Consider the following 27906-nt stretch of genomic DNA (forward strand, 5'->3'; position numbering starts at 1 on the left):
TCCTAAATCTGTCCTTGAAGGATCAAACACTGTCTCTGGTGGCTGTTAAAAGTTTGTCTTCTTCTTGCAACGACTGTGGTCAGCTTGAATTTAATCAATTGAGCAGTAGATGCTGTTGGATACAAGACAAGCTTGACAAAAAGGAAACAGTGATGCTGGTTCTGTTTAGCAGGGTGCTGCAGCGTATATCAAGATAGTTTCTAGGCGTCAGGCAATATATCGTCAAGAAGCCGACAACAAGGACTACAGTATGTGATGGAAGGATATATTCACGATGTTAACTTTTATAAAAAAAAAAAAAAGGCAATTGAAGTGTCCAGTCTCAACATAACAGGAAGAAGTACAGACTGAGGACGACAAGACTATCATTCAACATTGCTCCTGCACTCTACGTATTTATCACTGACTTCAGACCTTAGTGCTGACCTAAAGTTGGTCTCTCTTTACAGTAGAAAGTTAGCTACTCATGGACACGGATGTAGCCTTACAGAGATAATAAAAACAAAGGAACGCTAGCCTCAATCTGGTTAACAATAATTCCTAACTGTCCTGTCCTGACATTGGTAATCTGACATTAGGCTAACTCCTCTTGATGTGGCTATGTGTTAGCTAGCAAACATAATTAGCTAGCATTTTGCCAAGTGTAGCTAATGTGGCTGTGAAGACTATGACCGTCCCTCAGCAACACGATTTAACCATCTTCAAATTGTAGTTTTCTTTTTAACATTTTTGACAAGCACATAGTGTGATGAAGTATAACAGGAAAGGGGTTAAGGTGACCGAGGTTCTGCCGTGTTTTAATCTTACCCAACTGTTATTAGAGCACAAAGGGAAAAGAGGCAGGACTTTGAAAGGACCAATTATATTACATGTCTAATGTCCATATCCATCTAATGCATCAAACAATTCCTGAAGTGCAAACTCTGCTTTCTATCCATTCGCTCAGTTTGTCATTTTTGTAATCTAGCTCACCAAACTCAATTTCCACCATCAGGTTTCTATTGATGAAGAGGGAACACACTTTTGCAGCCACCTTACAAGTTTCCAGTGAGTGAGTGTTTGATACTTAAAGTGGAGCATCACTTTCAATGTCAAAGACAGAGCAGTGGACATAAAATATAGCCCTTAACTCTCTCTGCAGTTAGCCTACTGTGTGTATAATACATGGATACAAGTGTATATGTTATCAGCATCCACCATATGCAGCAGATATTGTTACAGGGATGTCTTGAATGTGCAGCGAGCTGATGACATGCACAACGTCTTGCCTTTATTTGCTATCACGCTTTTAATTAGTCTTCCATAGGAAGAAATTTTGTTTTTAAAGTAAAGAAATGTAAGCAGCACTGCTGGCTTTCTGGAGCCGATCTGACATGAGTTTGTAAATGTGGGATGCTGTGAGCTGTATGGTCTCATGCATGTGATTAACTGTCCGCTATAACCAGCCAGATTCATGCTGATGTATTTTAAATACAAAGATGTAAATGTACTCTACAGTAATTCTGTATTGGTAGTAATATTTCTAGTATTGCAACCATCAAGTCTTCAGAACATGACGATAGGGAGCTGGCTTCATGCAAGTCATGGTATGAGTTCAGTCTGAGATGCTGACAGGACATGGCTCATAGATGCAAAAATGTAAGATTAAAAGTTTATAGCACGCGCTAGAAAAGATATTTTAATAGTTGAAAAGTAGAGATACGTTTGCTGCTGTTAGATCTTTACCACAAGTGGGGCGAATGTTTGGCATGAGGGGACCCGCCAAGGAAAGGCCATGTTGTTCCCTGTCAGACTTGTTAGCGCAGTATGCTAACACTTATCATGTAAGTGTAATGTTGTGATAGGATTTATATCAAAGTAGAGCTGAGATTGACGCTGTCATTAGTTTAGAGGTATCCTGTTATAAAGTGGTGCTGACTGGTTAACGGAGCGACATGAAAAATCAGAATAACAAATCATTTGACTTCATCCTCTAGGGGGGCCCTCGATGACTGTGCTAAGTTTCATGGCAATACATCCAATAGTTAAAGAGCTATTTCAGTCCGGACCGACAGTCCAATGGATCCACTCACATGCCTCAAAAGCGGAGATGAATTTTATCTTTTTGTTTTTGTCTGTTTTTTTTGTTGTTTTTTTCTTAAGTTTTTATTTTTCTACATAACAATATCTTTATTAAAAACCCTAAACTCCAACAAACTGACAAACACGATGGAGATCCAGCCACAGGTCCCAGCCTGTGGTTGAGAGAGGATGAGCACATCTCTCTACCTCACTGTTCTCTTTAAGTTCCTTTTTACAAGCCATTATGTTTCGACTGTGTACGAAACGTTGGGCCAAGTTCATTAAGAAAATGCAACCTCAGATTAATTTCTGAGGTTCGTCACTTGGTAGTTTCAGTTATCAGTCTGATGTTTAACGTACTGTATTTGGTAATTAAGGCTTGAAATTTGAAAAGCACACCTTCCCTAAACCTACCTTGCCTGCTTAAAACAGCAACATATAATTTTCTGAAATTCTGAGGGTTTAAATTAAAAGTGATCGGGAACAAAAGTAAGATTTCCAGATGCCATGCCACATTATGGCTGGTGACAGCAGGTTTACTAATACTTTTACTTTGTTCCGTCACCTCTGAAAAAAGTGAATTTTTTCTGACATATGTGCATTTTCCAAACTTTACAAAATCTGGACAGGCCGGTTTACTTTTCCAGACCTGTATCATTGGCTCTTGATAGCCAGTGAACCTACTTTTTTGTATATGTTTACTTGTAAATGTGCGTATGAACTTCTGTCAAGGGTGAACAAGTTGACTGAAGCTGTTCCAGGATCCCCAGTCTTATACATCTCACAGTGTGCTTGAAAGACTTCTTGAATACTGGTGTCAAATTAGTAATTTCATTCATCCCTGGGGGTCCGTGGTAAGCTTTAAAGCTTTTCTTTTTTGGTTATGAATCTATGCTTCATAATGAGTGCTTACCAGATGGTAATGCTAGTTCGTTAACATGACGCTCGATATATGTGCATTAGCGGTATGAGACCACTACATAGTAGCAATCAGGCTAGACCTGTCAAACAAGTTAGTGTGCAAACGTCCTAAAATTAAAATGCACAGAAATACAACTTGCTGCTTTTAAAAACTGTATGATTAGCTAGTACAGAGCTGGTCAGTGAAATCTCTTTTTTCCACCCTCTTGCTCAAACTCGCAAGAGTTTGAGCAAGAGGGTGGGCCGTACTTTAGAGGGCCATAGCACAACCTCTCTTTTAGGCTAACAGCGGTTTCATCCTACACTGTAATTTTTCCTTTCAGTGATCATTCTGAAAGGCTCAGGTGTGATAATATGCTGTTTTACTCTTTATCTGAAATAAACATCTGGTACTGTGGTTGTGAATGAAATCTGAAGATGCTCTAACCTGACATCTCTGAGTGCACGTGTAAGTCTGAAGCTAGCTCTGAAGTGGAATGGGACTCAGACAAAGTGAGGGGATTAAATCTACATTTGCAGTCAATCTAAAGAGGTGAACGCTCATATTCAACCTGACTGATCACCCCCTCCTCCCAGCCCGGTTAAATGCTGCTCAGCTTTAGGGAAACGATATCGCAGCAAAGAATGGGAATAACATTTACTGTTACTGATGTTTAAATATATTCAAAGAGCTAGTGAGACCTGAGTGCGCATGAGTGGTTGAGTCAGAGAGAGTGCTGAGAGAACTGAAACTTAACTTTATTTGGTACTCATGTGTAATCTTAAGGTTTTTGCAGCAACGTCTCTGAACTACAGTATTAGACGCAAGTCTCCGTGAACCGTAACGACAAGCAATTAAACTGTGAAAATTTAATTTGAATCGGTTGAATGTGCATTCAATGAACATGTCATATGCACACCTCCTGTATGAAAGGGACAGATTAGACACTGTGAGGGGGCGTGGGGGTGCTAGGAGTTGGCCATGATTTGATAGGTGGAACCATTTTCTGGGCGGATCTTAGCTTCAGTGGTGGTAGTCGGCTTTGGCGGCCAGTCGGGGTCCACACTTAGCTCCTGGGCCAGATGCATGTAGCGAGCCTTGGGTGTCATCTTGCCTGGGCAGCACAGCCGGGTCAGACACTTGTATGCCTGCAGGTCAATAAACCCCTGGAAATACCACAACCCCAACAATAAACAAATACGTAAAACAAAAATACCAGAGACAGGAGGACAGGGAAGGACGAAAGGTTCCAGAAACTGGTGTCACACTTTGTTCAGGGTTTTCTAAATCGCTTTTACTGACCAATGCAAATCTGACAGTGGCATGCTGATGTAACTGCTGCATGCAAAATATAAAACTGGAGAGGAGCCATTTGTGTGAAACGCAGGCACATTTCTTTATACTGGTAAACTGCAACAACAGTTCATGCAAGTCATTCAAAACAAAATTCAGCATGATAATAGTTTGGAGGAGTTGGGAGGGGCAGCTTAAAGACTGAGCCCACTCCCTAAAAACAAGCTCATGGAGTTAAAGATCAAACAAAGGATTCCACAGCAGATCTTTAAAGATTAAAATAAACAAATAAATAAGTCAAAGTTTCTCCTTAACCTTATATTGGAAAAAAAAACATTTAAAGCTAGCCTGCTTCTGTTTTAAATATACTATACTTGATAGGAGCCACTGACAGCGCTGGGAAACTAAGAGTGCAGCAAATAGAGCTTAGTAAAGCCTTAATTACCTTGCTAAAGGTTTTTACCACCTTTAGCAAGGTGGTTCTATGGTGGTTTCTAAAGAAGGTGAGAGCATTACTCACTCATTTGATCATCAAGCTTCAAAATAAAGCATTTACTTCCCAGACATAAACTTGCTTATCTCAATTTAAATGTGTTTAACAGGGATCACCAGTAGCGCTACATTTGAAAATAGGTTTTAGCTTTAGCAAGAATGTTATTAAGTAAAATAGTTGTCTTTAAGAGCAGTTATGAAGCTTATTTCAAAATGGAGCCGGAGAACACAAGTAAAGTGGTCTGGAGAAAGACTGTAATCAAGCCCTGATACAGAGGGCCCGTCAGAGGGACACGAATAGGAGAGGACAGGTCAAGAAGAGACTGACGTCTCGTACATGCATGTCTTGGTTAGAAGTTAGAATGGAAAGGTGCGCTTCGTAACATTAGAGAAAGAAGTGGGGGACAGAGAGAGGAAACACCACACAAGAGGAAAATGAAAGGGCTAGAGAAGAATGTGTCAGATTTTCCCAACCTGTGGTGTCGGGGCGACAGGAGTGACGCCAAAGCTGCCCTGTTTGTCTCGGCTGAACACAAGCTTCCATAAGACGATGTCAAGGATGAAGGTCTATGGAATAGCGCAGTGGGCAGGGGAAAGAATTACAGAGAGGCTAATTTGATTTCACATAGCCTCTGTATTGTTGTTTTCCACAGAGGTCTTTAATTGTTTTTGCAGAGCCATAATGTATCAAAGCCTTAAATAATCAAGTGTGGCAACTTTTTTCTTCCATCAAGTTGTGCGTTAATCATTACATGTTAGGGTAAATAAATTAAAGGCACGCTATGCAGGATTTGTAGCTTGCTGTTTGTTAACACAGCATTCAAACTAAGCCCCCTCTCCTCGGCTCAATGAGACTGAGAGAATGAGCTAGAGAGTGAATGAGGACAGGGAGCGATGTTAACGATAACAAAACAGAGTCAGAGGAATAAAATGTTATTTTCTAAAGCAAAAATAAACACCCACACCTCCAGACAACCCTGCAGGAAGGTGCTGTATTGCTGGATTTTGTGTGAATTCAGCTGAAGCGCATGCTTCATCCTGTCTGCTTGGCTTCTCTGCTCTGTGTGTGTGTGAGAGCTGCTCCACTTTGCCCTTGATCAAATAGACACACAGACATGTAGCTGGCATCTACAGAGCAGAGGGGAGAAGAGAGGCGCAGGCAGCGGCGTAACCTGGTTGCAACATTGAGTCTTTCTTGACCTCACGCTGCTATTAGCTGCATCCACCATGTGCAGCTAACACCCAAAAATGTACCAAGCGTAACCACAATAAGAAGAAAATAAGAACATACAGGCAGAGAGCAGATTCTCTGCAAATAAATGTACCGCCACAAACTTTTAGTGCTTTGTATGTGACAACTGAGAAGGATACTTGTGTGTCTATATTTTCGTTTTTAGGAAAATCCTGCATAGTATGCCCTTAAGTAATCAAGCGTGAGAACTCCTTCCATGATGTTGTGTGTTAATCATTACATGTGAGGTTAACATTAAATTAAACAGATTAGTAAGAAGACAGTGCATGGATATTATTGTCTCAAAACACTGACACACTGCTGAAAATTTGATTACGTGCAAAACCATTTTGGCAGGATTTTTAAATTCACTTAAAGTGTTAAAAGAAATTTGCACTGGAAATTAAGGACATAGCATCATCTAGGGTTTCTACTGAGAAGTGCATGAATGCAAGGGCAGTCATCTAAAAGGAAGGCAGAGGCACAGTTATACTGATCCACTGAGTGTGGCAAGCCAGCATAATGTATCCATTGACATGCAGTGGTACAGAAATAAATTATTTTCTTAAAGAGCATCCGTCTATCCAAAAACAAGACAAGACAAACTAAAGCTGCTTTGATGATTTCCAAAAGCCCAACAAATGTAAACATTTCACCCCCCAAAAAAGGGTCACATACATTAAGTGTTAACTGTTACATGTACCATAGTTTGTCTCTTTAAAGAAAAGAACATTTGCACTTAACAACACAAATTCTTCTCACAACACAAGACTGATCCTGCTGTCCAGCTACATGAGACAACGATGAGCACACTGCATGAAAAAACAAAAACTGAACATGAGAAAAAAATCTACTGTTACCATGTGTTCAAGTGTGTGTCTTACCTCCACCAAAACAGACACAGCAGAATTTACCAAGATGATGAGGAAGAGTTTAAACCGCCAGTCATACGGGACACAAACAATCTGTACAGAGAAAGAGAGAAACTCCAACACTGATCATCAGAGACTACTAGCAAGACAACCTTGTTTTAAGGCCTAATGTATCTGCAAAACTTCAGTTCTGCACATCTTAAAGGGGACCTATTATGCTCATTTCTAGGTTCACACTTGTTTTTGGGGTTTCTACAAGAACGTATTCTCCAATATTCAAAAACACATCATTTTCCTCATTCTGTCTGTGCTTGAACACCTGTGTTCACCTCCTGTCCAAGGCGCTCCTTTTTAGCTCCTTTTTGTTTCTTCAAAAAAAGAAAAAGCCCAGTCTGCACTGATTGGTCACTGTTTTCGGGTCTTACGCATCTGCAATCTAGTCTGTGCCTCTGCACTGTCATTGCAGCCAGAGCTTGACTGTAACAGAGTCGAGCGGCACCTTTCACTATGAAAAATTTGCCATTAAAAGCTTCTGAACCTTCACATCTGGACATGTTCCAATAGAAATATTAACCAAAATCTGAGAGAAATTAACAACATAGCGACCTCCATTACATGTTTCCTTGATGCTGATATGTAGCTACATGAAGCAGTGTAGGTTTGGTTACATAAACACTTGCAGGAGCGTGCCTAAAGCAGATGACGACATAAAGAAATCTGTCACAAGCTGATGAGGTACTTGTTAACAGGGATTACTTTTACATAAGTTTACATCACTACTAGAAACTCTGGTCAAGTTCAATATGGACATCTAACATTTTAACATTACTATATGTGACAGAAAATAAGTAAATGCACAATAGGTCCCCTTTAATGAAATTATGGACCAGTACTTTACATCATATCAAAATTCTGAAGTAGCATAGTAGTATAGAGGTCGGCATGATAAAAGAAGCTACAGTCTACACTAGAGCTGAGTAAAGTTGTTTCTTGTGTTCGACATCGTCTTACCTCGAAAAACTCATCGATTTCTTCGATAGGGTAGAACATGATGAACAGCAGGAAAATATACAAACTCAAGGCAGACAGCACAAAAGGCCCTGGGGAGAGAACACACAAGCACAGACACACATAAACAAATGTATTACACATAAAAATAACTACTTTAGGACAGATTTATGAAGAAGCAAGTTTCTTACAATTCTTGTAGCTGGGCTGCCTGAAAGGTTTGCCCTTTGAGAAAACGATGGCAACGATGAGATACTGGAAGGAGGAGACATAAAAGAGGCTGGTGTTCTCGAAGTTTTGGATGTTGTGGTCGTCCAGTTCTGTTTCGTTGTGGTCCGATACATTAATATGTGATGACTCGTTGCAAGCACTGAGGGAGAGGAGAGTTCAATTCAACAACAATCAAATACCATTTTTAGTCTGTGGTCAAAATGCAGAAATCAATGCACATTACATTTATTTAAAGCACATAATTAAACTAGAAAAGTGTACTCAGTAGAGTGCAGATCTCTCCCAGGTGGCAGAGCTGACCGCGCCACTCTAGACACACCAAACGGACTTCAGAGAACTAGCAGCAATAAAGTTAACTGCTGCATTGCCTCACGTTGCCTGTGTCTTGGCTAAAGAGTTGCACACGAACACACTGAAAAGATGTTCACCGACTGCCCAACACTGACTGACAGCTGACCACCGGCTTGGTGTGTCAGTGGATCATATCAGGTATAGAATTAACCTACAGATGCTCCAATTTAAAGCATGACCAGTCTTTTTTAAGGACGTCAGTTTTTTGACAAAGACCAAAATGTAGCCTACAACAGACAACGCACGGCTTACTGTTTTTAGACTAACTGATTGCCTGAAATGCCTTTTGCTCTGCGCTTTTGCTACATGATTTGTTGAGGACTTGAAACCCCCTTACGGATGGTTAAGAGGTGTGAGGAGTCAATAAAAAAGGTTTTTCAACAATTGTGAATCACTGCAACGAGAGATCCTTGAGCATATATTTATAAATATGCATGCAAAATATTAGCCTAACTTGTCCAGTAGTTTGTGAGAGTAGCTGAAAGACAAATACAGACACTTACATGTGCACACATGATTCACTTCAGGCTTACGCCTGGCAGAAAGAATTACAGGGACAATGACAGCGGGTACTCACTCTGTCAGTGGCGTCCAGACCGAGTACCAGGGCTGCTGTCGGACCCAAAGGAATGTGACTGTCTGGAAGCCCAAGCAGATGAGGATCTGGGTCAGCACAGAGAACAGCAGAGGCCCTGAGATCAGACCTGATGGGGGACGACGTGACACCAGTTCTTTCCACGCTGGGTTCAGACTCACTGAAGAGGAGCAGGGGGGAAAGGATGGGCAGAAAACAGACATTGTAATAGAGGTAGGAGGTTGAGATGGAAAAATAAAGACATAACCATGTTTTTTTTCTTTGTTTCTTGTCCTGTACTTACTGGTGAAGACAATAAGGAGGATGATGGCGATATCAATGAAGAGGAACTGGAAATCTCCAAGGTTACTGAGGATCTAAGAAACAAAAACAACAGGTCAGGGACTGTGCGTCTCATTAACTCCTCAGCTACTATTGATGTGGAGGCAGCATTACATACAGAGTAGAGCAGAGTGACACTGATGTACTGGATGATGCTGTAGAGGGCCATGAACTTGAACACACAAAAGGAGGTGATGAGAGCAGCACGCCCCTCCCTGTAAAAGCAAAATATAATAAAGTAACATTATGTCATGAAGCTGTTTACTAGTTTGACTTTAGAAAACAGAGAGAGAGAAGAGATTCCCCTTTTGGTTTTCTCTGCCGTGTATTTGTCTATAGTGTGGCACACAAATGAAACTAACCTGATGAGGTTGGGGACACAGGAGATGTTGGGAGTCCTGGAGGTGAAGGGAGAGGCTACAGAGGCCTCAAGCTCTGACAGAGAGATGCCACCATGAGCCCTCTTCAGAGCCTATGTTGGGAAAGTGAGAAATATTAAGCAAGTCCAGACTACAATCAATTAAAGCCCATGTCAACCTGCTATTGTCACATTAATAGTTACTTTTAGAAGTAGCTGTACATACCCCACAATCGTTAGCGCCGTCTCCACACATCCCCACAAAGTAGCTTTAGGCAAATAATAAAGAGCAGTGACTCTGTGCTCAGTTTTGTAGCATATATTGTAAATGTAATACTTCTGTAAACTTAAGACGACTTGCCAAAGTAATTTTTCATTGTTACATCATGTGTTGGACGTTAATACTCACTCTACACCCTGCAGCGCCTCGATGAGCTGGGTTTTCTGGTCTGGGGCCATTCGGGCAAACACTGTGCCATGCAGCACCAGCTGAAAGGCAGAACACACAATCATAAAAACATTAGGTATCATGAAGATCCCATGGAAACCCAAAGAACAGTAGAAGCAAATTTAACATTTCTATTCCAGTTCCAGGAAAGGTTGGAGTGATGTCCTCTCTCATTTACGAGACCTCATACCTTTTGAAGCATGTCAGGGAAATGCTCAGCGATGACACCAAATGACTTTCCGTTCATAGCAAAGTGGTACATTTCCTGTGTTTTGGGCTCATCTACGTGACACACATCCTCAAGACTGATGTTTACTTCCTGTTAAAGCAATGCAAGTATGAATTAGAGACAAAACATTATAAGAAACAAATAGACAGTTGCCTCGTAAGAGTTGAAATCATGAGAAGAATTAGGTTTTGCAAAGGTCATATTTGATTATTAAGCTGTTGTATTGGACTGCATTATGTAAACCATTGTATCTAGTTGTTTTAACTATTTTCTTCAATATACACTGAGAAACATATCTGAATAGAGATTGCAACTGTGCTGCCTTTATTCTAGGTTCATTTTATTGAAGCCAGAAAATTATTTCTTGGCAGTTTAGACCACATTGTTTCCCATCTGCTTCTCTCAATCAAGTGTTAAAATCCTTTGTGTGCTCAATGGGCACGACTTGGCTCATTTATACTATAATAGAAACGCAAATCAACGCTGTATGGATTCACTCAGTGCAGCCATAAGTGCCAATAAGAGAGCCCTACAAGTTAGCATGAGCCCCATGGCCTCACCTCCAGGCGAGATGTCTTGTTTGGCCTGTCGGCGTATCTCCAGGTGATCTTGGCGGCTTGTCCATCATAGGGAGGGTGGGCATCAGCGATGATGACTGTGTCTTTGGGAGGGATCATTCCACAGTCCCGGGCCACAGAGATAGCGGTCAGCATATTATCACCTGGAATGTGAATACAGCACACAATTTTCATTTCACAATTTCAACAACTCATATTAATATTTATAATAGCATGGGGCTGATGCTGAATGGAAACAGGAAGCTATCATGCCAGAACCCTATCAATGGGAACGTTTAGGGAGCTCTGAAATGGTGCTGAATACAGTATGTGTAGATCACGACTCACTCATGAATTACTGAATTTAATTTTCAGCTTCAACGTGACACATTTTCTGTCAGGCTGTCTTTCTTTTCAAGACCTGTGTAGCAACCTTCAGAAGCTAGGCAGTAAAAGAATCCTCTGGGGGATAGTCTGTGCCAGTTACACTGAGCAGCCTAGAAAATGTTATTAGTTGAGGCTAAAGGTACAGTTGAGTAAATACCAGAGGGATTTAATCTATTGAGTTCCAATATTCAGATTACTAAACTCACTATGCACCTGTGTCACAGCAATACAAGAACTTAAACCAACCACAGATAGAGAGACACAGGAAGATAAAGTGTTATCTTTTGTGACTATATTGATGCCATTAGTGGTTCACTTAAGGCCTCTGTGTGTGTGTGTGTTTGTGCTTGTGTACATGGTCTCTCACCAGTAACCATGACAGTGCGAATGTTGGCTCGGTGGAGGTCCTGCAGCACCCCTGGAGTTTCTGCCTTCAGCTTGTTCTGCATGATGATCAGACCCAGGAACTCCATGTTTGCCTCGATGTGATCCCTGTTTCAGAGAAAAAAACTTACAGATTGGTACTGATGTGCCAAGACCACAATATGTAGAATACAAGGAGGACTTGCATACATTTGCTCCAAGTCTTTATTTTTAAGAAGCTGAGTTCACAAGGGTTCTTTATTTTTTCACAACATCCCCTAGCAACTAATTCATATGTCAGACCAGAGGAATGCAGGTATGACAGTGTGTCGTCAGTGTGAAGCAGCATGCTAAAAGCAGCAGCAATACTCAGCTTGAAGTTCACTGGTTTCGTTTAAAATAAAGGTCAAAAGTAATATCAACAATATACAGTACGCTACCTGTTGATGTTCTGGACTTTGTGCCAGGTAAGTTTAGATTCAAGTCGACGATGAGCCAGAGCTATGACCCTGAAACCCTGCTTGGTGTAGCCTTCCAAAACCTCTGCAAAGTTTACTGGCACTGCAAAGACAAAAAGGGACATTGAAGTAAAGAGTTATGTCAGAGAGAGACAGACAGCAAGTAAAGACACAGTGGAGGAGAGTGGTTCAATAATCTGCAGCCAGACATAATAATAATACATTTCAGTGCTGTTCACCACTACAGCAGTTACAGTAATTAGACACCTTACCTGTCTCTTTCTTGCAGAGGCTTGTCACCACCTCCGGCGCCCCCTTCACGTAAGCATCCATACGTTTCTCCCCCAGCAGACGAGCCACCACACACATCCTCTGGAGTGCTGAGGAAAAGGGAAACTGGCGCACGATACCTATCTCATACGCTGACTGCACATGTACACCCACACAGACACATGCAGAAGCAAACAACAGTCTTAATCATTTATGTCAAGGGGAAGATTAAAACTGAAAACTAAATGTTCATCATGGATAATGGTTGATATATTCATGACACCCTATACAGATTAGATTCTCCACTGTTTTTAAACTGAATAGTAAACAAATTGACTATGACTCTTTGTCAACTTAAAAAATATTATCAAAAAGCCGAACCTTAAATTACTTTTACACTAACTGGCCGACATAAGCAATAGAAGGCCACTATTTATGCTTAACTTTACTGCTCTTTAAACACTTTTCATTGAGCATAGAAGAAGAATTTGACTAGTACATTTCCCTTAAAAGAAGCAGGATTCTTACCGAGAGCTCATACAGTTCCTAAAATGAGAAAAAGAGCAGAGTGGGACAAGTTGGTGAGAAAACAAAATGTCAAAACAAATAAAGCAGTCATTCACAATATTAATAATGTTGCTGTTGTTATGCTTTGGTGGTAGTACCTGCTTATGTTGCATTGAGGCACAAGAATATGTTGGTTTTATATATATTTGGCCAATATACAACAAACTGTGATATAAAAAATGTCTAAGACCACACTCCAGCTCTGATATTTTTCAAGTAACATTAGATTTACAGAGCTGTATATATTTAAATTTCAATGTTTATACTGGTATGACATGCTTGTAGATATTCCCCAGACTTTGAGGACCTGTGGTTATCTTGGTGAACAAATGGCTTGCTGTTCATACCATGTCCTGCTCTGCTGATACAGCAGGCTCTGTGGGCAACAGCTGTTTTGGAGGTCGAACCACAGTGGGCATGATACGGTTGTGGAGAGATGTTTCCTCCTCAGTGGCCTCCTCCAGGATCTGAGCGGACAAAGGTTTAGAGAAAACAAGGTTCAGAAAAATGTGATAACCGTAAGAGATATCAAGAATGTTCAAACATATTTAATGAATATCTTTAGAGTTGTCTTTCTCTTTTTGTCACATGATAGCCTACACATAAAATACATTCAAAAAGCTATTTGTCCCCACACACCCTGACTAATCACATTCCCACTGTGCAGCCCTGATCAACATTATGCTTTTGGATAGATCCAGAAAAACTCACCCAGCCTGTAGCCTCAAACATTTTGAGGTCCAGCGGGTCTCCAGACAGCTGGCCCTCTATTTTGGTGAGAGAGTGGCAGGTGGCCATACAAGCCACAAACTGGGACTTGACGAGGTTTTGCTTGTACGCATTTTCCTCTGACAGATGGAAACTGGAGAGGCAGAAGAAACAGAAGGTGGATGAGAAAATAGGATTTACTGAGACACATAATGGGGGAGAGGCACAATTGAGGAAAACTGAAATTGTAACTGCTTTATTGAAATTATTAACAGTTTCAATACTCATTTTCCACAGAATCGATACAAGGGATACCACTTTCGCACTCTCTCTAATTGCTAATGTTTACTACAGTCATTCTGCTGTTCTCTGCTACTAAGCAGGGGAAAAATGTCATCGTTGTCATGTTATAGCCTTGTCAGATTTATCTTATTAAATTGTAAGTCACTTGCCCTCAATGTCAATTTTCCCCATGGCATTGGAAATGGTATCCAACATTATATTTTTGGAGGTACTGTATCAAAGTTATAAATCATGACACTATCATGACAACAGTAGCAGTCCCACTGAATAACAAATGGTAAGAGGACACTCGCTGGTTGAAGATTTTGTTGATCTCTATTGGCATCTTAAATAATTTCACTTGTTGTGACTGACACAGATTTCTGTGGGATGCAGATAAAAATGCATTGAAACTCTGGCAGTTTCATACTTGACAAATTAGAGTACAGACTGGCTTACCTGCCATTCTCAACCCTCTGGACTCCCCACAGGTCTAACCCATCTTCTGTCAGAGTTCCAGTCTGTTAGCAGAAAGAACGTAGAATTTAACTTTGAATTTAATTGAATAAAATCAAATCCAGTTTCTGAATTACTTAAAATATTCTAGTCCTACGACTGTTCAGATCACTGTGTTGTTGGGGTCTGCATTTATTCTGAGGTGTGTACTTTCTATTTGGTCTGAAGACAATGAAACATTCTTTGTAGCGATAATAAGGTCAGTGCAGTGGTTCTCAAACTGTGGGTTGCTTCCCCAATATTGTTAATGACTGATAAAAATTGTGGGGTTGGGGGGCGTGAACTTTTTCAACTTCTGATGGAGAGCAGGACAGAAAAAGTTTGAGAACCATCAGGTTAGTGCGACTACTTGCAGTGCAGAAACAACAGTCATAAAACCACTAGTACTCACCTTGTCAAAGCAGACCAGATTGATTTGACCGCAGATATTGATCCTTTGTGGACTGATACAGAAAATGCCAAGGTGTTTGAGGCGTCGCTGGGCGTACACAATACCAGCTGTCATGGCGGCTGGCAGCGCCGGTGGCACAGTGATGGTGATGATGTCCAGGGACTCAATAATGATGGTCTTAGCTGGCACCTGAGGCAGGCAGAGAGGGAGGAGTAAGAAAACTTTTGCCTGTCTGACAGTCACTTGTCTTTGATCAGCCCCTCTCCTGCTGTAAATTAGCACTCCAGAAACTGGTCACTCAACCTTACTCATTTGTTGAAGGAGCTGGATCCTGGTATGATAATCAAATATGTGACATTTCCCAACATAAGCTGCCAAGAGTCACTTTTGAACAGTGTCAGGGCATGTTTCTGTTCTGACTGTTCATGTTAACAACAAATTTACTTCTCTAAAACCACATTCACTCAAAATCAGAAAAGTGGCATTTGTTTATTCTGCTCGTCACCTCCTCCATTTCTAACCTCGTTCATGATGCTGAGGACGATGGAGTAGACAAAGCCAATTCCAGCCACAGCCACCAGACACAGCAGGAAGAGGTAGGCATCACGGTACAGCTTGAAGTCGGTGGGTTTTGGATAAAGGATGGAGCGCACCAGCTGGCCTTTGGCTGTGCTGAAACCTGGTGAGAAGAAGTTGTTATGAGAAGTCTTGGATGAAAAGTTTTTCAAAATTCAATCTTGAGCTTCCCCTCCCTTCAGACAGGGGCTCAGATCTCTCAGCTGTGATGAAGGATTACACTGCTGAGCATGTAATATGATGGCTTCCTGAATGAAAGGGATATTTCTGACCTCTGGCAGTCCTTTTATTGTTAGTCTGAAACAAACCTCACTCTATGGATGTAGCATCTGAAGCAAGAGACTAAGGTCCTTATAAAAGCATTCAGCATGTATGTAGGATAACAACAGAGGTGTGATTATTATAAAGTGAGTTGTGTCTCTCAGTAAAACTTAAATATATAAAATCACATTTGAAAATCTGTTTGAGTACCAAAATTTCTACACCAAACATCAAGGAACACTAATTTATAGGTCATCCAAAGATCCCCAGACACACACACACTTACCTGTGCGGACCACTACAGCTTTGACCAGTTCGCCTGTGTAGAAGCGGGTCTGGATGACTTGGGTGCCACAGAAGAGCGTGTGTCTCTTATGCTCATCTGTGTTGTAGGCACTGTCAGCCTCCCCCCCCCTCTCCCCAGGCAATGGATTGGGGAGGTTGGTCTTTGTCACAGGAACGCTCTCACCTAATTGGGGGTGACAGACTCACATTAGGACTGGCTGCTGGGAGATTTACAGGAAGAGCAGTTTGCCATTTGAAGTATCCTGTGATCGGTTGTTAAAGGTATAGTATGCAGGAATTGTCGGTTACTGTTTGTAATGCCAGCAAAAGTTAAAGCCAACCCCAGATTCACTCTCATTTTGGAGCAAGCTTTGTTGGCTTGGCGTTTTCTCCAGAGCTATGAATGTGATTTTTGTCGCTTCCTCTTGGATGGGTGGAGCTTATGGTCTGGCATCTGGTTGCTACCTTTGAATAAAACCCTGACCTCACCTGCACTGTGCCCAGGACTGTCCTGAACACAGCAAAATAATAATAAAATAAGGCTAGAATTACCACTTTGTGGTTGTTTTTACTGAACATTATGATGTCGCAGTGAAGTTGACCCACATAATCCTGCATATTATACCTTTAACTTTATGTACAAATATTTCCCAAGTCTCTCTCTTAAGTTATCAGACTTAAATTTTCGGATGTCGCCTCTAACCTGTGAGCATGCTTTCATTGACGATGCAGGTGCCGCTGACCAGCACGGCATCACATGGCATGATGGTCCCATTGCTGGGGATGACCATCACATCTCCGGGCACCAGATCAGTCGACAAAATCTCGTCAATATCTGCCAGGAAGAGGAGAGGAGACGGTAAATATGTGCATTAAATACAGACAGGTGGAATGCAGTGTGGGTAACCAAACAGAGGATAGAAAAGTGTGGAGAAAGGTGCAAAGTGTGTAAATGAGCCGATGGTAGCAGATGGTGGATGGGGGGAGGGGGTGGGAAAGGAGATATTTTGTGTGTCAGAGCCTCAGAGTCTTGTTCAGCACATCTCTCATTACTCACACTTCTCTAGGCAGCAGGAAAAAAGCTGAGGCATCACAAGCAGGGGCCAGTGCAGTAAATGGATGTATAAACAAAAATATGAGCGGCGTATAAACTTCCATAGCAATGTTTCTAACATACTCTCAGCATGAGTTTAATTTTGTCTTCTGGCCAACTCATGGAGCTATTTTTAATTGGCTACAGCTGATAAGACACCTGATGAGACTGTCAGTGCTTGTGCAGCATCTCTGCAGACACCAATTTAAAAGGCGTTCATAAATTCTAAAGCACGTGCCGAATTACTAAAGCTTCTAAACGCTTCTAAATGTATACATGCTATGCCCACTGTCTAACATACACACACACTACACACACACTCTCTAAGTCTGCACTGTCCCACCCTAGCAGCCATCTGGAGGACAGCCAAAGCTGTGTGACTGTGTAATTGAGTCTGGCCAAGCACAGAAGCAGAAAAATGTCTACTGTCAGGTTGGGTTTGGAGAGAACTCTCCAGAAAAGCAGGAGACTAAGGCTAAGACTACTATTAAAATGATTTAAAAAAGGCTATCTGCAAAACAACAACAACAAAATGGACAAAAATAAAAAATAAAAAAAATTAAAAATTAAAAATTAAAAAAAATTGACAAACCATTGTTGGCTCGGCATACAGACACACGGACAATACTGTGAGCTGCCACCATATCGTGAAGCATGACGTATTGCTGGAAAAAAAGGGAACAAAGAAGACAGGTGAGAATCTTCAGACAGCTTCTTGACTCAAATGACCACCTGTCTGACTGTGTGGGTATTTTCTTTGAGTTTGTGAGCTATGTAGCCAGTGACAGCAGACCGTTTGCCAAATATCATGGCAATGTGCCAGTAGCTGATGTTTTGGATCAAAGTGCTGGAGCATATAGACAAACAGACAAAGTGATATAGTCACACAAACAGACAGATTAGGCTACCTAACTAGAAGAGGCAAAAAGAATACAAGCAAAAAGTTCAGTAACCTCTAATAATGTGTCTTAATGTGTAAATAAAATGTGCAAAAACAAGTTTCAGAAAATCTAAATCATAACTATATTAAACATAACCCAGTCACAAACTGTCAAATACAAGGAGACGATTGCTGAGCTGTAAACCTGTGTGTGAACATGTGGAACAGCATGCATCTCATTCCTCCTTCAGTTCCATTTTGCCAGATCTTCATCTAAATCTGATTTGATAAAAAGCCTCAACATTTGATGGCACTCACCTTTTTGATGGTGTACAGAGAGGTAGCTATGGATATGACCGACATGAAAAGAATGGCCACAGCATAATAGTAATACTCATCGGCACTCCACAGGATCACACTGAAGAGCTGGAAGATGTAGAAAGGGTTGAGGACCTGCAGGAGGAGACAGAGAGACACAGATTAGTGTGACAAAAACAGAGGTGAGAACATGAAGACACAACTACTATGAGGTTACAAAAAAGGTGCCTGCTTGAGGACACAACCAAGGCACTACATACTGAATCTGTTTAATACAGATCATCAAGTTTCCGTATGTCTGCATGATCCCACTTACAATATCTACACTTAGTAATGTAGCTTGAGACTTATGGACATTATATTTTTAATGCGCACTTAAGCAGTGTTTAAGGTGTAAGGCACTGAGATACCTCCAATTGAGTGTTAAACATAAAATGCCACTGAGGGAGCCAGGTTCTCTGAGTTGTGACTAGTTGGTCACTATTACTGTAATCCCACTACTTTTGACAGCACCTAGACATGTAACCAATTACTTTTTCAGATTATAATTACCACATACTGGGTTTGTTACTCATTACTTTTGTTTTGGTCATAGCAGACAGGCGCAAACAGGTGACCATCGTTCATCATTAGACTGTCACTGCAAACAATGGACGACAAGTTCAGACAATTTGAGCTCGCTATCCTGGCAATATGGACATTACTTTTTCCTCCTCAAGATCAAGGTAAAAAATATGGTGGTGAGTTGTAGTCTATGTTAAGGATTATAATTACTGTTTAGATTACAAAAAATAAACCTCAGCGTTTTTATGTAATTGTAAAAAACTCACATCGCTTTTATTATATTTGACTTACTGTGATAAAGAACTCCTGTCAAATGTCAAATATCAAATGATTATTAAAAACATGCCTGTGCTGGCTGATTTGAAGGCCTGTCCGGGCTACAATAAATATACCTATTACAAAATATCTATTTTGTTTTATTTCTCCACTATTTACTTTTCATCATAGCAGTAATGGGTACAGTCACAGAAAAAAATTGACAATTTTCTTCTCTCACACTTTGCAACACTAAAATAACACAGCTGTAAGTGCCTTCATAAGAGAATTGAAACAGATATTTAAAAGTAAAGCAAAAGTTACTTTCCCTAGAAAACGTATTACCAGGGTTGGGGAGTAATGGAAAACAAGTTACTAAGTTACAGATTTAAAATACAAAACATGAGTAACTGTATTCAACTACAGTTTAAATTGGTGGTATTCTGAATAGTAACTATCTTTAAAAATAGATTATTTGAACAGATTATTTAATCTGTTTTTGTATTATCTATCACTGTGTTCTAACTCAACACTAAACATCTTCAGTTTGATTCCATTGTTTACTATTGGTATGTCCTAACTTAGTGTGAGCAACGCAGTGCCACCATTTGAGCTGAGGTTTGGTCGCCTGTTTCTATTTCTAGCTCATTTTGAAAGTTCCACAATGCACAAAGAACGGCTGATTTGTGAAGCTGAGATAAGGAGTTATCTGTATGGTACCTCTTCATGTCACTGCAAAAATGAGGCGGCGGCTGGCTAAATGAAGATCACCAGGATGCTCAAAGTTTCTGGTAAATGACCATCACTAATAACAACCTACTTTCTGTTGACTGTATTGTATGTCGAGCCCAGAGCTGATAGGATTGTTTACATGATGTAGCAGAAGTGCGAATTTCACAGATTTATTGTGAACAGAAAGTGCCGCTCGCTTGCTGTTAGGACACAGTGTAAAATTCATATGAGGCATGCATTTCCCAAAAACAGATTGTGTGTGCAGTGCACCTGCCACATGACAATAGCAGAGATGCATAGCCAGGACACTGTTGCGTGTCACACATTATATTTTAGGGCAAGCATTCAGTGATCTGTAGTGGAATACATTTTAAAAGTAACCCTCCCAACACTGCTAATTAGTTTTAGACGCAGTAATTGGTAAAGTATCTCAGTTACTTTTGAAAGTAATAACTAATAACTGTAACTTATTAATAATTTTTTTCCGTAGCTTGCACAGCACTGGTTGTGATCCACATCCCTGTGTTGGTCTGCAGGGGGCATTAGTTGTATTATCCAACATACCTCATACACAGTACACACTTGAAGAGATACAGTAAGAAGATAGCCAGAAAGTTTTCCTTCACAAGTATTCACATAACTGGAAAGCTCTCTATATCTACTAGTTGAGGAGTAAAAAACATTTACAAAGTATGTACCTCGTAATAGATGAGCACACAAGTTGACAAAGTGTCTTTCATTCAAGGATAATTCAAACTCTGACTGAGACAAAATGCTGCTGCTGTTCATGCAAACTGGGTCCTACCTCTTTGATAAGCAGCTTGAAAACAGAAGGCACTTTCACTGCAATTTCATTCACTCCGAAGAACAGTCTCCTGTCAAGAGGTGAAAGAGGCATTCATGAGCCAGGTGTTTTTAACCAGACCTTCATGTGGATGCATGACATAATCAAAGCCTATGCTTATTGGGGCAAAGGGCTCATAAACTGCAGCTACTGGAGCTCACACAAAAGAATAATCTGGCCAACAGGCCTTAATATCCTCCTCCTGTTTTATGCCCTATCCTTTACACAGGTAAGATGTTACCTGTACTCCTGCTGGTTCCTAGTCAGGCCTGCACTGTGCTCCGAGTGGATGGTGGAGCAGCTGACCTGCAGATCCTCCAGGCCGCTGTAAGGGTTAAAGCAGGGAACAAAGTCAACCATTTTAATTACACATACCTGTGCTGGCAAGTGGCAACAACACTCTAATGTTTACTACAGTTGTGATGCAAAGGCTTGTTTTCCTTTCCATTTTACTTTACAGCTCTTTATGAGTAAACAAAGAGGGCTGTAAAGATACTGCTACGTTCACTGTATACAAACATCCAGATAAATCCCTTAACCAATTTAGCTCACTGGAAGGAGGGAGTTTTCTGTGCATGCAAACTGGTATAAAAATAGCCCATAAAGTTTCTGTAGATAATCGAAAAATGCTTACTTTAAAACTTCAAAGTTCTGCAAACCGTCGTTCCAATAATACTTTGTGCTATGGAAGGTAAAATAGCGAATCTGTGGGAGACAGAGCAGGAGAGGGGCAGGGGGAAGGGACACAGTTTTTACATTTAAAAAGAAACACAAAACTGGTCAGACAAAGCACGACATACTTTTCCAATAACAAAGTTTTGAGTAATTGGATCAGTGGAGAAGATTACATTATATTTAAACTGTTGAGATTATTGCTAAGATCAGGTGTTATATAATGTGTGTGGTTAACAAAGAGTACCCACAAGGGCAGTGAGGCAAATGAGTGCATATGTCTCTGTGTCTGAGAGGGAGATAGAAAAGGGCCAAGGCAGAATTTAGTTTTATGTAACATATGTTTAACAATCTGAAGTATCATTGTCATAACGTAAATACAGAGTATAAGTACACATGATAAAACAAAATGGCGACCCTTCTATACACAAAAGGCACCATCTCCGGTTGTTCAGTGTGTGCGAGACAGGAGCCTACCTGTGTGGGCTGGTAGTCGGCATATCTTCTGATGAGCTCCTGAGCGGGGCTGCCATCGGAGGGGTGGGGGGTATGTCCGTTGGCCAGAGGGGGGGAGGAGAAGGGGCAGGAGGGAGAGGAAGGGGAGGAGGGGGAGGTGGTCTGGGTCTCCAGGCTGTGGAAGGGGTTGCTCCCCGGGGCCAGCATCACTCGCACCCTGGCCAGGAACCAGCGCCGGAACTCATCCTGGTCAAACAAATACACACAGAGCTGTAGGAATGGACTTTCACTCGTTAACCTGAAAAATGCAGCGGCCAGAGTCCTCACATGTACACGAAAATCTGAACATATTACAACCCCAATTCCAAAAAAAAAAAGGTGGCACCCTGTGTAAAAACAGAATGCAACGACTTCCAACTATTTTTGACCTTTATTCAGTTGAATTCAGTACAGGGGCAAGACAGTTACTGTTCAAACTGATAAACTGTATTGTGTATTGCACATATATTCTAAACTTGATGCCTGCTACAGGTTCTGAAACAGTTGTTCACAAGCAAAGATTGTCCTTTTGAGAAAAAACTGTGTGGTTAATTAGTCCAACAATTTAAAAACGACTGTTCTCAATGTAATTGCATTAGGAATTTCAACATCTACAATACATATCATCAAAAGATTCAGAGACCCAAAGAAATCTCTGCACATAAAGGGCAAGGCAAGTCCAAGAATTTTATTGTGTGTCCTCGGTTCCCAAATGCTTCCTGAGTGTTGTTGAAAAAAGGCAATGTAACACAGTGCTAAATGTGCCCCTGTCTCAACTTTTTGGAAATGTGTTGCAGGCATCAAATTCAGAGTGAGTGCATTTTTGGCTCCTCTGTACATTCCTGACTTGCTCATTGATTACAACCCGATCAGGCCTCTCAGGTCACCAGCCAGAGGTTTTCTAGCTGTACCCAGAATCAGATCCAGTTCCGGTGAGGGTCCCTTTAGTTACTGAGGTCCTGCTCTCTGTAACAAGCTGCCTGCTGACTTGAGGTCCAGCACAACTGTGTTCACATTTAAAAGCAAACTTAAATCCTTCCTGTTCTGCCAGTCTTACAGTGAGTGTCTGTGTGGGTGTGTGTACTCATTTGATCAAACCGGTTTGCTTTGGGGGGTTTTATTTGATTTTCTTGATGGTTTTGTGTCTTCTATTTATCATGTTGATGTTGATATCATGTTGACTTATACTCATCCTGTATTCCTATGATTATTGTGATTGTCTTTAAATGTCAAGCACTTTGAATTTACATGTAATGAAATGTGCTATATAATGAATTACCATTGCCATTAATCTCATAGTATGTCAAGGCCACCTGTCTAAAAAACATCAGGTGGCAAGATATATATAGCTTCTGGCCCTTATGCATCCACCTTAAAATATTGAACTGCATTTGCTCCTTGGCAGGTGTTATTTTCAGACCCTGCCTTACCCTACCTAATCCCAACTCTAACCCTAACCCAAATCCTACATCTAAACAAGCCTCTTTAATAAGTGAGCAGAAACATGTTAACACTTCAAGGCAGCTCCTAATGCTTTAACCCTAATGAGGTCATTTAAAATTCAATCAACACCCACAGTCAGAGGTGAGGATTCACACACAGATGGTCAGGAAAGAATTCAAACACATGTACTCGAGCACGAGACCAACACAGAGAGAAAGGAATGCAGACACACACACACATACACGCAAACATGAATGTTATGAACACACTGTTGGACACATGGCAAATTACTGTGCATTCCTGTTGGTGTGACTGAGACTGTGTCTGTAAGAATCAATAAGGCACAATGTATTTACTGTGCTACTGTAAAACATCCGTTGTATTCACTCACAACTTTAAAAGCTCATGAGCTTCAGCCTAATATCATCTACACGTATACATTAACTGTGCCTGACAGCATTTGGACCTTGGTTTGAAAAAAATGAACCCTATTGGTGTTTTACAAAACCTTAAACTGGGGGTATAAAAGTTACATAAAGCTGTAATTATAGGTGCAGTTGGGATAGTGCAAGGTCCCATACACTCTAGTTTTGGGCAATCTATTTTATGCTCATCCTATCGTAACCCTGTTAGACTGCCAATCCTTGATCCAATCCTGCAGCGACTACAGTCTGAATGTCTATGAATAAAGTCTAGTATGCAATGATTTGTTATTATGTTTTTGAATCTATGAAAGAGTTTAACAGAAAGATGATTGCTAAAATAAACAACAGAGTAGTTAACAGTGTCACGGCCACTGAGTAAAAACAAAGCAGTCTTTGTCCCTCTTTCTGCTCATGCCATACAGCTCTCTCCTTCTCTCCCTCTCTCTTGCAAGTGACTGAACTTAAGGGATGTGTTGTGTTCTACTTCTCTAATAATTCAATACATAAATGGACATTAATAGGAAAACGAGCCAAATGTCATCTTGACAAGGGCAAATATATATGCATCAACTAATGGAGATTGTTCTGACCATCATCAGTCCCCAAGATCGTCGTCTATGGGCACGACCCTATCATGCTCCTACATCTGACAGCAGTTTAACCTCGTTTACACTATCCACAGCAGATAGCAATATATTTAATTCATCATTTTTGTTCACTACTTTACCATACAAGTACATCTCAGGGCTTTTAATGACTCAACAATCAGTTTAAATACACATATAAACCTCACAGCTTAGCCTGCTACACACACAGTTATTGTCACTACTGATTAATCTGCCAAATGTTTTCTTGATTTTTTGTTTAGTTAATTGTGAAAAAAAATGCCATTTACAATTTCACCAAGCCTACAGTGGTGCCTTCAATTAGCTTGTTTTGTGCATCCAATAGTACAAAACCCAAAGATGGTGAATTTAATGTCATATGATAAAGACAAGCAGCAAATCTACACATTCGAGAAGCTGAAACTGAACAATGTTTGGCATTTTTTCTTTTAAAATTTGCTGAAAATGATTTATCAAAGCATAAATAGATTCAAATATTGCAGCTTTACTTGTTACCTACCGTGGAGCGCAGCAATACCACTTCGGCATCGCGGGCTGTGGTACGGGTGCAGGTGGCTTTAACGCACCACTCTGGCATCCAGTAGAGCAGCAGGAGGAGGAAGCCCCCTGTACACAGTACCCCGAGGCCCACGAGGGCCAGCCGCCAACGACACAGACGGTAGCCCTGCAGCTCCTGAAGGGTGGAAAGAGAAAAGTGAGTGTAGTCTGTTAAATCTGAAAGCACAAATTCCCATATTAGCAGGGAAAATGAAAAAGAAGCATACCATCTCCTCCTCTTCCCCTTTGTTGAGGACCTTCAGGTCTTCCTTCTCCATGCTGCAGAACAGTTTGCTGAGCCCCTCCCTTAGTCACTGCAAACACAACAGACAAAATGTCACATTGAACAGTGCAGAAAACATTTCAACACTTTCAACACAACAGCAAACTCAAACACTGGCTCGACACCAAAGGATCAGACATGCCTGGCGGGATCTTAAGATTCTTTTTAGCGATATGATGCAACAGAGTATTGTGTGAAAGATGCTGTGTATTTGTCATAAACACATTTATCACATTTTTTTTAGCTCCTATTATACAATGATGCAAAATAGCCCAACAGGGAAGGGAAAAACCCAAATTATCATTCACTGTTTTTTATGCAATTAATCCATTTCTATGGTTGCAAAATCATGCATAGACTACACATAACTTCATAGTTGGTGTTTGTGAGCTGAAAGGATTGGGGACCAGTAATGTGCAGCCAATTAACATTTAATCTGGTATCAAAATCTAGTGGTGCGTTGGTGGTGCAGAACCAAGGGGGGACTGGTGACCCTTAAAATCCGATTAGCCAGCCTTGCTTCCACCCCAAACACTTCACTGGATATTTAGCTCACACTAACACACTGAAATTAACTAAAATGTAAGAAAGGAAAGAAGTGGAAAGAACTCAAGGGTGTAAATAATTCAGATCTGTCTCAAAGCATATTATTTCAGGCTACAAACCAATAAAAACATCTAAACAAACTTTCTTTAAAAATAACTGAATTGACTTGATACTTTAATAATGTGCTTGAATTTGGAGCAGGCCAACATGAGCAAGAGCAGGTTTGTAGTTTTTGTGCTTGTTACGGCTAAGGATGTATTTTGATGTGTTTCCGTTTTCTGTGTCCTTCATATGCTGGAGTTTTGTGTGAGAGTAAGTGCTCTGTGTGTGCGAGGATCTCTGTCTCATAACTACAGGTGTGTCGACTGCTGATTGGCTCCCCAACTACTGTCAGCAGTTCAAAATCATCGGCTTCCCAACAGGCTGGTTGACAGTCGTCTGACAGCAGCAGAGTTCTGTCCTCGGCCTCCAAACCATTGTTACTGTATCAGTGTTAAACTTGAGATTTTCGTATCTGTGCTTTTGTAACACTGTGAGTATTTAGCAGCCTATTTGTTTTCAGTACTTAACCATTATCATTTTTTAATTAACTTTGAAGCTGTATGGGTTGGCTGCCATTTTGCTTTGCATATTTTTCTCCTGTTTCTGATGTATCCTGAGGAGTAAGATTTATTTAAGTCTTTTCATTTGTTTATTATGTTTGGGGTTAGATAGTGTTTTGGCCTTGGTTCACCCTTAGTTATATTTGCTTTACGCAACTGTCAGTCTAAGTTAATTTTTGTCGCAGTAATAAACCACTTTACTTTAAACTGCAATCTTGCTGCAAGCCTTTGGTTTGGGGACCGGGGAGGGGACAACCGTTCATACATTTATGTTGCGCTCCTGTTCCCCTAGACGGGGACATAACAGCGCTAACACAGAGACTTAATTGTGATGGATGACCAAAGTGAATATGACTGGTTCCTTATGGTGCTCTGATGCATCTTAGATTTTGAGGAAATATGAAGGCATGGTGTTCTAGGTAAGGAGCCTTGATGGTAAGAAGCGCATTGGCTGGCTTTTAAAAAATGGTGGTGGAGCAATGGAGAGACAGCAGATGTAGAACACTGACAAACATGGACACAAATTATGTGCAAGATTGTTATACTGATTCCCAAGGTCAATGGATTAATATATTACATTTAAATTATTTTCAGTACAGTCATGGTGACTCCTGCTGTGGCCTGTTCAGCAGTGTTCTTGTAATTCACCTCACTGTTTCATTGCCAGATTGGTCATCAGGGCCTTCTGGCAACACCAGATCCAGCCTATAATATCTAGCTTCTGTTATGCTGACTTCACACTACACTACTTCAGCCCAGATTTTCCACTCACTGACAGTTATTGGAACTCTCTGACAAAAGCCATCGGCGTTGGCTCGGTGCTCGAGATCTATGTGGGAACTGTTCGCTTGCTGATACATTGCAGACACTTCCCAGGTGTCTATCATGCTAAATATCTGGACCTCTCAAGGACTTTGCCGGCGAGATACAGCCAATGAGGGTACAAGACACATGTTGAAGGCAGAGATTTTACAGTGTTTTTCCAATAAGACATACTTTGGCAGCTCGGGCTTGCCATAAGAGAAAAGCAGCACTGTGGAGCTTTCCAAGGTTTGTGAATGTATCTCTCAGAGGTAGAGAGAGTGTTATGGAGAAAGGGGAACAGATGGTGGAAGGTACACGCGCTCTTTCTGTAAGTTAATAGCCGAATACCTCAGAACACTGCTTTGTCACATTGTGATTGATATTTGTCTAGTAAGCACCTGCCTGACCCCAGATTGGGTCGACCCACACCTCACATGACATCCTCATTGGGGATTCTGCCTCCTGAAAGATAGCGTGTGAGCCCCTGTTGCCGGTCAGTCATGTAGTGTGAAAACCATATCTTCAAGACTCTGGATTAAATGACAGCAAGCTGTGTAGTGTGAACAGTGCAGTGGTCATCTGACAACTTTGAAGGTTGTGCAATGTAAACTTAGCTTTACTCATAGGGCCTTGCTCCCTGCAGGCACCTCTCCAGGTATGTGGCAGTTCCCCTTTGTTTATTTTATCCAAGCCAAACATCCCCGCGGCTTCTTTTATTATGTATATCATTCAGTTACTTTAGTTTAATAAATTACTTTTTCTTATCTTTGAATGT

General features: G+C 40.9%; 1 protein-coding gene across 8 annotated transcripts in view; it reads right to left on the reverse strand.

Moving 5' to 3' along the window:
• Positions 1-282: 282 nt before the first annotated feature.
• atp13a3 (ATPase 13A3) overlaps positions 283-27906 on the reverse strand; it is a 116294-nt gene continuing 88670 nt past the window's right edge. For 7 of the 8 annotated variants that reach the window (XM_049587883.1, XM_049587887.1, XM_049587888.1 and 4 more), the window contains 32 exons: positions 25124-25210; positions 24859-25032; positions 21848-22072; positions 21333-21403; positions 20940-21023; positions 20660-20729; positions 18304-18438; positions 17698-17770; positions 16716-16847; positions 16014-16196; positions 15412-15569; positions 14891-15079; positions 14443-14504; positions 13705-13855; positions 13341-13460; positions 12955-12972; positions 12429-12582; positions 12139-12259; positions 11703-11827; positions 10952-11112; positions 10353-10481; positions 10124-10203; positions 9941-9983; positions 9719-9828; positions 9475-9571; positions 9319-9391; positions 9018-9195; positions 8050-8228; positions 7862-7950; positions 6863-6943; positions 5222-5314; positions 283-4128 (listed from right to left, as the gene is read on the reverse strand). In XM_049587883.1, the coding sequence (XP_049443840.1) occupies positions 3931-4128; positions 5222-5314; positions 6863-6943; positions 7862-7950; positions 8050-8228; positions 9018-9195; positions 9319-9391; positions 9475-9571; positions 9719-9828; positions 9941-9983; positions 10124-10203; positions 10353-10481; positions 10952-11112; positions 11703-11827; positions 12139-12259; positions 12429-12582; positions 12955-12972; positions 13341-13460; positions 13705-13855; positions 14443-14504; positions 14891-15079; positions 15412-15569; positions 16014-16196; positions 16716-16847; positions 17698-17770; positions 18304-18438; positions 20660-20729; positions 20940-21023; positions 21333-21403; positions 21848-22072; positions 24859-25032; positions 25124-25174 (3807 nt within the window). In that variant the 5' untranslated portion in view covers positions 25175-25210 and the 3' untranslated portion in view covers positions 283-3930. The remainder of the gene's footprint in view (positions 4129-5221; positions 5315-6862; positions 6944-7861; positions 7951-8049; positions 8229-9017; positions 9196-9318; positions 9392-9474; positions 9572-9718; positions 9829-9940; positions 9984-10123; positions 10204-10352; positions 10482-10951; positions 11113-11702; positions 11828-12138; positions 12260-12428; positions 12583-12954; positions 12973-13340; positions 13461-13704; positions 13856-14442; positions 14505-14890; positions 15080-15411; positions 15570-16013; positions 16197-16715; positions 16848-17697; positions 17771-18303; positions 18439-20659; positions 20730-20939; positions 21024-21332; positions 21404-21847; positions 22073-24858; positions 25033-25123; positions 25211-27906) is intronic. The other variant, XM_049587889.1, reaches the window with a different exon arrangement.

This window comes from Epinephelus fuscoguttatus, linkage group LG10 (assembly GCF_011397635.1).
Source record: "Epinephelus fuscoguttatus linkage group LG10, E.fuscoguttatus.final_Chr_v1".
Taxonomy (NCBI): domain Eukaryota; kingdom Metazoa; phylum Chordata; class Actinopteri; order Perciformes; family Serranidae; genus Epinephelus; species Epinephelus fuscoguttatus.